The 11210-nt window shown below is 41.0% G+C and overlaps 1 protein-coding gene across 1 annotated transcript in view; it reads right to left on the bottom strand.

The window, feature by feature from the left end:
* Positions 1-366: 366 nt before the first annotated feature.
* EFCAB14 (EF-hand calcium binding domain 14) overlaps positions 367-11210 on the bottom strand; it is a 322123-nt gene continuing 311279 nt past the window's right edge. The window contains exon 11 of the mRNA XM_085602705.1: positions 367-5337. Within this exon, the coding sequence (XP_085458831.1) occupies positions 5162-5337 (176 nt within the window). The 3' untranslated portion in view covers positions 367-5161. The remainder of the gene's footprint in view (positions 5338-11210) is intronic.

Below are 11210 nucleotides of genomic sequence, written 5' to 3'. Positions count from 1 at the left end.
TAATGTTACTGCAGTTTACATGGATTCAAATCCTTTATAAAAAAAAAACAACGTTAAGGAGGTTGACAAAGTATATACCATGTTTTCTTTACTGTAAACCCTGATCAGCATAATAGTAAGTTTACTCAATAACATACAAGTCAAAATCTTAATTATGAAGTGTACCTTATCAGAAGGGCATGCTGTATAGATTTACTTTGATTAAGGCCCTAAGCCATTCTGTCCTAAGTTTTTGTAGTCGTGGTTTCCTTTCTAGGCATGCAGTTTTATTAAGGCAATGCCAATCTGAAGGATCTATATCCTGAATTATTATACTTACGGTTTTCTTGCCGCCGACATGCATCAGTTTTTAAAAGTGATAAATAATTACACAATGAAAATATGTTACTTTATTAATCTGCATAAATTAAAGCAATGTTACATGATAGCCACTCAGATCAGCAGAATCTGTTTTCATTCAATGTATATTCAATTTTTCTTTTTACATATTCATCCATAACAGTAGTATGCTACTCGAGCAAAAAATAAATGGCTCACTTGAAATATTTGTTTATTTACAAGGAAAACAATGTAAACAATTTCCAATAATTTGCTGGCAAAAATAGTTTATTTGTAATACCCACTACAACAATATACTGAGGGCATGCCACTGCCCGCATTATTTAAGAAGGCGTTCGAGATTTCTTTGCAGTTCAAATCAGCCCTAAATAATCTTTATGTCCTCCTGTGTTTTGGGAAAAGTGGCAGACCTGCATTCAAACTTAGACACACATTCTGTGATTTAAATAAAATTGTAAGTACACCCTGCAGATTCTGGTATATTGATGTGCAGTACATTGCATATCTGGTATTTATTGCTACATTTTGCTTTTGGTTATGGAAATGTTGCACTAGTTTTATAAAATGGCGAAAGGAAATCTAGTATAAGGGTAGCTTAAAACTTGGAAACTATGTGCTATGTGAGCGTCTGTGTTACTTTGCTGATTGGTAATCAATTAAGAAGCCTCGTGTGCTTTATTGCTTTTGCCCATGCACAGATTTTTTAATATTTCTCGTTGGTAGGATGGAAAATATAAAAACACTAATTTGCCTGGGGTCCAAAAACCAAAGAAAAAGACCTAAATTGTTCTTGAATGTGCATAAAGGGTGCACGAAGGCAATCATCTAATGCAATACTACACTGCTTGATATGTTTCTTTTCAATGTGTTGAGGCAAACAGATCACGCATATCAAATGCTAACCAAAACATGGGGCATTTTGACACATCTTAAAACCGGTTACTGGTACCACACACATTTACTCTAAAAACCCGGCGATATGGAATGGAAATTCCACTCTTTTGGAAGTACAGACCATTTCTATTTTCTGTGAGCCGTTTTTGAATCTCCTTCAGCAGGTAAGGTTAACCATTCTTTCCAAAGGGTGTATATCACTATGTAAGGTTAGGAGAATGAGATTTAAAAACCTGACTATATACAACTGAAAAGATTAGCAGCTTATGTAAGATTTTAAGAGTCTAAAGGGTCGTGGGGGATCACTCCTACACCTGTGCCACTAAAGATTACTGATCTGTCCTAGTGAAGTTCACATTAGTGTGGAAGGAATTAGATTAGTGTGGAAGGAATTAGATGTTCACCATCCAAAAAAAGGCTCAGTTTGTCTTAAAAAAATCCCTATAGTCTCATACAAAAAGCACTAAAGCTTTCACAGACCTAGACAAACATGTTAACACTCACTCACATAAAAGACAAGAAAATGCTTCCCTGCAGGCAGATCGTTGACTAAAGTAACCACATCCTGTCAACTGCTATTATCGTATGTCCCTCACCAGAAACGGCGCCTGAAAACAGATACACCTGGAAGATACAAGTATATATGGGGTAACTAGCTCACTTGGCGTGTTCTCCCCTCACGCCCCACTAAAATGACAGCAGAGTGGGAGTTTTGTAGACCACGCCCATCACAAACACAAATTACACCTTTGCTAATCCTGCACGGCCTCATCTCTGCTATATATACCTTTACTTAGACCTGAAACAGCCACAGTGAACTGCATGCAGGGTGAGCAAAGAATGTGCCAGTTGCTGTCTTCTCTACTGCTCTTCTTCCTCATTACTGGCTCTACACCTGAAGTTGCATGACTGAATGCTAAAGGAACATAACTAGGCTCCTTCTCCACATTCTCATCAAATTCTACGATTGCCTTCTCCATAGTGGGTGGAGTCTGTGCATACTGTTGCATTACCAGCAGAGAAGGAAGTAAGGACTCTTAGGAAGAAGTGTATTGAATACTTGGGCAATGAGAAAATAGAGTCATTTTGATGGATTACAATAATTTGAACATTGCACAAATGTTATACTTTGCTAGAAACTGATGAATGACTGCCTGAGATGGGGATGAGCCCAGAGAACAGACTAGAATCGAACTGCAGAAGAGGCAAACTAAAAACAATAGGATTGCAGAAACCACTCTAAACTTTCAGAGTTCCAATAATGTAAAGGTTGAAAAGCCGAGCTTGAAATAAACTCCTGACCTACCGGAAGCCTCTGGTCAACATGTGAATCTTTTTTATAGACTGCCATGTTATCTAGTGACAGCAAAGTTGCACTGTATCATCACAAATGTATACATTTCCGTGTCTGCTGTTAAGGCATACATGGCCATCTGCGAGCCTAAACATGCTTGGGCCTCAAGCGGAATTCTTTCCAAACTGTATACAGATATGTAGTTAATTTCAAAACGATTAAAGACATCTCAAATTCTGGAATTATGATTAAAAATTGGAAGCAGAAGTATCAAGCTCCAGGTGTGAATGTAGTCAGCATGGCCATCAACTCAGGAGAGATTACTAGGCAAGATACTATCGATAGTGACAAAATCAGAACTTTGCGTGATGCTTTCCCAGAGAGCTGAAGTCCAGCATAGTGACAGGGGAGACTGCTGAACTTCCTTGAAATTTCACCAAAATCGGGCTATAGATGAGAAACCCTTTTCCTATAAACAGCAAAAGAAGTGTTTAAAAGTAAATAGACCAAAAACCCTCACACAAGTATGGAGTGATCAAAAACAAGCTTTAAAAAATCGTTTCTAACCAACATTGCATAAGAGAAAGTTATCAAATCTACTTTTTCGTTATCATATATCATCTACCAAATAAATTAAGGAAACCTCATGGAACGATCTGCAATATATTAGCAAAGTGACTTTTATATGACCTCCAATATAGCAGTGACTTTTATACGACCTGCAATATAATAGTCACATTTATAGTGATGTGGTGGGTTACTTTATATTTTGATAAAAGCAGCGTCAGCCTAAAATCATATTATGTCCTATGGCATTTAAGGAGGGCTAAATATATGGTCACAAAACCTCAGACATACCTTTGCGGTACAACATTCATGTCACAGAAGTCCTATCAAACAAAAACAAAACTAGCAATAGGGAAAGACACAGGGAAGCAAGCCTATGTTGGTCAACAGTACCCAGTATTATAAAAGTCATGCAAAGGTCTTATTATCATATGGTAAAAAGCACAAACACTAAATAAAGTCTCCATATTTAGTATCTAGGAGCACTGCATAGATTGTTTGATTAACAAGGTGGAATTAATTTGTAAAGCTACTAGTAACCCCAGGAGTAATGCAGCTATGCAACTCGGGATACATGCACACTTCACAATGTCACTACTTACAGAAGTGCTTCGCTGTGGGTGAATAAAAGCTGAAACATTGGATCTTCTTCATTTTCTATTATTACTTAATGCTACACCTTTAGTTAAAAGCAGCCCGTCGCTACGGTATCAAAACCAGTGTTCTACTGGGGATTGACAAGAAGTATTCTCCTGTGGCTCGTGTTTCCATTCGATGACCTCAGTTTAACAGACACAGGCAGCTGGGGTTAAAGTTCAAGTCTTGGGTGCAAGGCGACACGCCCAAATATGCAGCAAGCAGTTAAGCAAAATCAGCGAAACTATAAGAAGCAATTAAGATTTAATAACATCTCAGAATGGAAATAAATGCTCCATATATACTATCCAGTGCTTGTAAAGATTCAGCAACTTTGTTTCAAGACTTAAATAAAATTAAGATTCCAATAGAGTTATTTACAGACGCTCAATACATTTCAGTTGAATTCCCTTCAAGGTCTCGGTCTGATCAATCATTCCCAAGATATACATATGGTAAAACCACTGAGCTCTAAAAGAGGAGTCGGAGGAACGGAGAAGGTGGCCTGTTCAGCTCGTATTCAGTCAAAGCTATGGAGTATTTTGATATCCGGTGACTCACATCAGAGAAACAGGAGAAGCAATGCAAGAACTCCCCTTTGAACCTCCAGTCATGAACGCAAAAGAAGAGAAACGTATTCTTGTGAATCCAATCTGTGCAATTTCACTTTTTGTTTGGTGCAGCCAATCTTCGTTCACAGCCAGGGCTCAGACCAGCTGAATAGAGGAGGTAGGGCTGCAATCCAAAGTGCAAAGCAGAAGGCAGATTACATATGCAAGATGCGAGGAAGGAATCTTCGACTGGACACTTTGATGTGAAGAAGAAATAAATTAAATGCAACATCCCTGCTGGATTTAAAATGCATCGCATCCGCAACCATGAGATCGCCCAACCAGCACGTTATCATTCATCTTTAACGGGTTTATAAAATAACTTAAGCAGGATGACTCCGTGTAATTTGCCTCTCACTTGAAGTGTGATTCACATCACTATTTCATTTATTTACAACTAAAGGCTGACTTTTTGGGGTACACGCACTTCCTGGGTTCATATAAAGTGCAGCTAACCGATTTAAGGCAATTTAAGTGAAAAAGCATGCTAGTGTATTTATCTGGTGAATATAAAGCTTCCAATTGAAAGATCTGTAGATGCAAATTAAATATAGGATTAAGTTAACTGTTCAGTTTAAGAAATATAAACCTTTAGCGTCCAAATAATCACATAACACTTCCTTTACACCAGATATAAAAACAATATTAAAACAATTTGCGAATTATTCCAACAGAATAATATTAAAACTCTCATAGAAGTGCAAGGGAGTGGGATCTTTGAAAATGAGTGAACACGGGGGGGATGGGAGAGTGCAACTGTAGATACTGTTATTTTTGGAGAAACTTTGTTTCTCCACCATTCAAGCCTTAGGAGGGAATGTTACAGACCTAAAGCAAACGTCAGTTCGAGCAATGAGTATCTGTCATCTCCATTGGTATCAAATTCTTTTAGATTTTTGGATTCCAGTGCTTTAGAATTTAAGAGATTTTGTAAATCTTCATAGGACAGTGTTCCTTCCAAACCCTGGCCTGACCTCTTAAATAAATCTTGAAGATCTGCAAGAAGGAAAAACATATTTTGAGAGAGTCAACAATATATTTAAACAAATGTAAAGTAAGAAAAACACTCGTTAGGTAAAACATTATTAAACCCATAGTAAACCTTCAACCTTATCCTCCTCTGTCTTATAGCACAACAAAGCACAACTCACTCCACCCTCCTCCGGTCCACTTCCCTCCCACCGCCATCAACTTTTGAAAATGTATCTGCAGATCTCAGCCTGGAAAAAGGGCTTCGGGATGACCCAAAATCCATCTCCCCTCCCATCTCTCATAAATCGCCCCCCTCCTGTAGGCCTTGGACTGTGTTGTCTCTACTTCTTTTTACCTAACCCAGGTGTACCCTCCTATATGCAGATGATACAGGTGTACACAGAAGCAAAATCCATTTTTTCTACCTAAATGTAACTTTATGGATCTGCTCCCAGCAGCGCCTTGAGACCCTCAAGGGTGAGTAGTTGTGCTTTACCATCCCTTGATTGATTGATTGATTGATGCTCTGTATGCACATCCACTCTGAAGTTTTCTTTGTTGAACCCGATGCATAAATGGCACAACTTTTAGCCTTGATTGTCACAGCACAGCCATCGAACACACTGTACGATGTTATGCTGATTGCTACTAAATATCCTATAGTTCTCTCTTGGTGTCAGCCTTTCATGTATGCATGTGCCATAAAAGTATCCTGCCTATTAAGAACCTTTTGACTCAGAAAGGGGGAGTTAGCAGACCGGTACCTTGATTGCACCTTATCTCCTCAGAGGAGAAAAGGACCACCATTTTTCTTGAGAAGGTGGAGGTAGTTGCCCCTTGGGGGTGGGTTGGAGGTTAGAGCCTCTCAGTGCCTGAGTTCATAGTGGAAGGGAGGCTGCAGTAGATTCTAAGCATTTATGATCTTTGCAACCACAACTTGTCCCGTTGTGCAGCGAGTTCCAGTTTAGGAATTATTAGCTGTCAGATAACACACGGTGATAAAAGAAACTTGCCATCTGTAAATGTTTGAATGCGGGTAAACTTATGCATGGCCCATAACTTCTAAATAGAGGCTCAGTCTTGTTAAGGTCTAGTTTGTAAAGATTGAAACTTAAGGCGGCACATCAAAACAGTAAGTGAAAAACGCCACAATGCCCAGATGAAGTATGTAGTGGAAGAGATGGAGTAGGCCCCTCCGTTTCATCCTGATTGGGGAGCTCTAGCTTGTTCTGGCTGCTTTAAGATGCTGGCCTGCGGAACTCTCTGGGTGGACGGAGTGCTCTACTTGGACCTCCCTCCTCTGAGATACTCCTCGAAGAAGGGACGAGGAAAACAATCCTGCAGCTGGGAAGTTGAAGCTTCCACAGTAGAGAAGGTGAAAAGGAGACACCGGAAGTGAGCCAATGAACTCTCCTTGCCAACAGGGACCAGAAATCAACCTACTTATGTCAGATTTAAGGAGGAAGTTTAAAAGAAGGGAGGGGGAGAAGTCTGAGTAAGGGATACCACAAAGCATGGGATGGCAGTTCACTCACAAAATAGGAGGTGGGAAGGGACTAGCATTATTATTCACAGACACATGCTGGCACGCCTTGGAAAAGCCCTAATCTAAAACTAGCAAACAGAGGGAAGCTGATGCTAGTATGAAGCACACACTTATCATATATTTGTACAGGAAGTGACATCACTGGTTTCCCTCCAAATAAGTCATTAAAAGAAGAGGCCATGCAAGAGGACTTCATTTCCCATCATCCATCTTTACAGGAAGAGACATTTGTTTCTCAACAAATTGTCTTTAAAAGAAGCCACACAAGAAGAGGACGTCACTTCCCATCATCTACACAATTTAGATGCCCTTTGGGTTAAAGAATGTCCCTGCCACCTTCAAGAGGGTCCTGGGTGGGTTGGAGGACTTCTGTGCCACCTACCTAGATGACATTATGGTCTTCAACTCTAGCTAGGATGACCACTTGTACCTCCTGTGGGCAGTGCTTCAAGCACGCAGGTCAGCTCTGACTATCAAGGGCTGAAAGTGCCAAATAAGGCAGAGAACAGTTGTGTACTTGGGCCATCAAGTCGGTGGACTCAAGGTACAATCCATCCTGTCTTGGGAACACCCCGCAAGACCCAGACTGAGGGGAGAGCCTGCTTAGGCCACACTGGATATGACAGGCGATTTATTAAGGGATATGGCAACCTTGTTTCACCCTTAACAGAGCGGATGTCCAGGAAGCAGTTGAAGGTGATCTAGGCAGAGGCGTGCCAGAAAGCATAAGACACACTTAAGGAGGCCATGCGCGCAGCACCATTGCTCAAGGCACTTGAGATCTTCAAAGAATTACTAGTGCAGATGGCTGCATCACAGCGTGGAACTGGGGCTGTTCTCTCAGTTAAATGATGAGGGCTTGAACCAACCGGTAGATCTCATCAACAGGAGCAAATGTCCCTGAGAATAGAGTTGGAGTGCAATAGAAAGGGAAGCATTTGCAGAGGTCTGGGCACTGAAGACGTTGAGACCATACTTGGTTGGGACTTACTTCTGGGTTTAGACAGACCACAAGCACCTCAGGTGGCTGATGCAGATGTGGTGGAGGGGGTGGGTGGGTGGGCGGGTGGGGAGGGAGGTAGGGGGCTAGTGAGAAACCTCATCTGTTGAGGTGGTCCATGTCCCTATAGGGAAAGAAAATTACAATGCAACATTCCCCTGGGACTGATCACGCCAATGCTGTTAGTCTTTCCAGGTTTTTCTGCATTAGCGATGAGGACTCCCATGAGGGTGGGTAGTTCTCCCTGCTTTCTGCTGAAGGGCATATGTTAGACATGACATCCTTGATATGGCATTCCCCAGATATTTTTACTTCACTCCTCTATTTTTTGCTGAACTGCTTTTTGTAGCTTTAGGAGTCTGTGCATGTTGCTAACCAGAGGCAAAGTGTTTGTGCTCTCTCCTTTAAAAATAGTAGAATTGGTATACACCTAATTAGCACATTAATTTAGTTGTAAGTCCCTAGTATAGAATACTACATGCACACATTGCCTGTAAATTAAATGCTACAAGTGGGCTTCAGTACTCATTGGGCCACCTACTAAAGTAGCTTGTAAAACATGTCTCAGGCCTGCACCTGCAGTGCAGTTTTAAACTGTTATTTCAAATTGGCATACAAAACCTTTTGCTAGGCCTAAACCTTCCTTTTTAATACTTACAAGTCACCCTTAAGTTAGGCTCTAAGGACTCACAGGGCAAAGTGCATGGTATTTAAAAAGCAGAACGTGGGTTTATAATTTACATGTCCTTATAATCAAAAACTCCTAAAGTAATTTTTCACGGTAGCAAGGCTATCTCTCCCATAGACGAACATTGGGTTACCTTATTACCCTTAATACGTGATCACTTAAGTATGGAAACAGATCGAGAAATACTTCTTCTACTCATTTGAATTGTAATTTACACTTTTCTTTAATAGTAAAGTCAGATTTTAAGTTACTATTCTGAAAATGCCACTTTTAGAAAGTTATAATTGTTCTGCTTAAACCAAATATACCTTTCTATCAGAGTCCATCGCTACATGACTGTGAATGACTCCCCTGTAGTGTGTGGAGTATTCCTTCAAGAAATGTGGACAAAAGGGCCTTGGGTGTGGGGGCAAGCTCTGTGGCCAGAATGGTCTCAGGGGTTGTTCTCTGCTCTCCCTGAGCTTGAAAGGATAGCCTGAGGTCTGTGCTTACCTCCTTCCTGACATCTAAGGGCTGCCTTCCCTACCACTGACAAATGCAGCTTACACTTAGGCCTGCCTGCCTCTTGTTACCCTAGTGTGTTTGGAGCCAGACTTAGGGAAGGTTAGACAAAGGGACACCCCCCACCCACAGGCTGACACTGGGTATAATAATGGCACTCTCAGAACCTCTCATTAGAGCACTCCTGTTCCTGTGGAATATTGAGGAAGGACTGCCCTGCTGTCTGAAGACGGAATACTACATCTGCTTGCCGTGAACCGAGGATCCACAGACATTACTCCAAAGATCAGTTGGCTGACCTCCTGTTTGAGCTGCAGGGACACAACAAGCTTCCGGAGACGTTACAGTTACTGCCTAGCTGACCAAACAGGACCTGCCTGAGCCCTGCTCCTGGCCTCTGCAGTGACTCAGAGTCCTGATCCCCAACAGATGGCCCTTAGGTCCTGAATCCATGGCTGGCATCAGAGTGTACTCCTCCTGCCGGAAAACTAAGCTCCATGTAAATATCCAGAAGTTTGGGACTCTTCACGACTGCGCTCCTGCATCAGTACGGACTGCAGCGTCTCCGGCCAACGCAAAGCTTCAACGCCGACCTTCTATTTGTGCCGAACATAGACTGCCTGTGACTCCTGCCAATACGCAGCTCCTGGAAAGATCTGCTCCTCACACCAACAACCACCTCCTTGTGGCTTACACGAAGCTCCAGCTGCGGCTCACTGCATGCAAACGGAATCGGAGAAGGTAAACTCTTTACTGGAACGAACCTGGTCCCTGTATCCGATCCACTATTTGAGGTTGGCCGAAGCATGCGACTATGACCAGGTCAAACATGGTCAAATACCTGGGACGGTGCTGTGTTTTTTCTGGCACAATTTTCACCTCAAACTTAAAAAATTAATAATTTTGGTATTACATATTGGATTTTTGCCATTTTGGAATCAGTCTATTAATTACATTTTACTCTTTTTCTAAATTGGTTAGGAATTTTTCTTGTGTTGCGTTTTTACCCTATTGCTGTACAAGTGCTGCATAAATACTTTACACATTGTCTCTAAGTTAAGCCTGACTGCTTTTGGGTCAAGTTACCAGAGGGTTCAGCACAGGTTTATATAGTGACTTTTATGGTTCACCCTGACTAAGATTATGCTTATTGCTTGAGTGAGGCTCACATCCCTCTGAACCAGTAACTAAATGTTTCAAACAGGAGTTGTGAAAAACAATATTTAAGACTCACTTTTTCTTAATGGTGTGGTTTACTTCTGCACCATGAAGGATGAAAGCTGGATGTCGCAATTAGCTATATGTTGAATAATATGGCAACTCTGCCTTTTCCTGGCAAGTAATAAAGTTAAAATTCTGCTGCTGACTACAAATGGAGAACCGGTTTCCTTTTAAATCATAGACTGGTATCATGTTTTTGCTACCTTCAAAATGTCCATACAGTTGTTTGGTAGACTGAAATAGCCATACTGCACGAATTCAGGGGCAATTATGCCAATTGGGTTGGTGGTAAGCAAGAGAAGTGTGTCTTAGTATGTAGTCAAGATAACAGATTCAGTCTGCATGGCACCTTGTACTGGGGGTCTCTCGAACGTTGGCAAAATGTCACTGTTCCATCACTGCCACATCCATTCTGGACTAATCAGAATGATCCTGGCTCTGAAGTGTCTCAACTAAATGAAGGTGATTTCAGAGGAACAAACTGGTAGAAAACTATAAAGAATTTTCCAGACCAAGACTCTGAGAACAATGACAGTAAGGGAAGACAATGTGCGCAACTAACACATACAGTACCACCCAATTGAAAAATGTTAGATGCTCAACTTCCTGTGGTTCACTGTCATCAAAACCACAATCAATAAAAGAGTACAGTTAGGAGAGTCCATGAAATCTTTCGTTCAGGTTTCAGTAACCTTTTATTTTTTTATTTTTTCAAATTTGCTGATTCTTCAACGAGTTGCTTCAATCGAAAATACAAAATCGATTTGTAGATCACAGTTGAATTTTCTATATATCAACAGCCTTTCTGCGTACGCGTTTCGTCCTTCCCTTAGGACTTCATCAGGGCTGTAATAATAAACAAATAAACATACAATTTACCCCCGATTTTCACAATATACCAAACCATGTGATGCAACAAACATTTAGTTTAAATGACCTGA

This window comes from Triturus cristatus, chromosome 4_2, assembly GCF_964204655.1.
Source record: "Triturus cristatus chromosome 4_2, aTriCri1.1, whole genome shotgun sequence".
Taxonomy (NCBI): domain Eukaryota; kingdom Metazoa; phylum Chordata; class Amphibia; order Caudata; family Salamandridae; genus Triturus; species Triturus cristatus.
The sequence above is the reverse complement of the archived record's forward strand: the minus strand, read 5'-3'. Positions and strand labels throughout refer to the sequence as shown.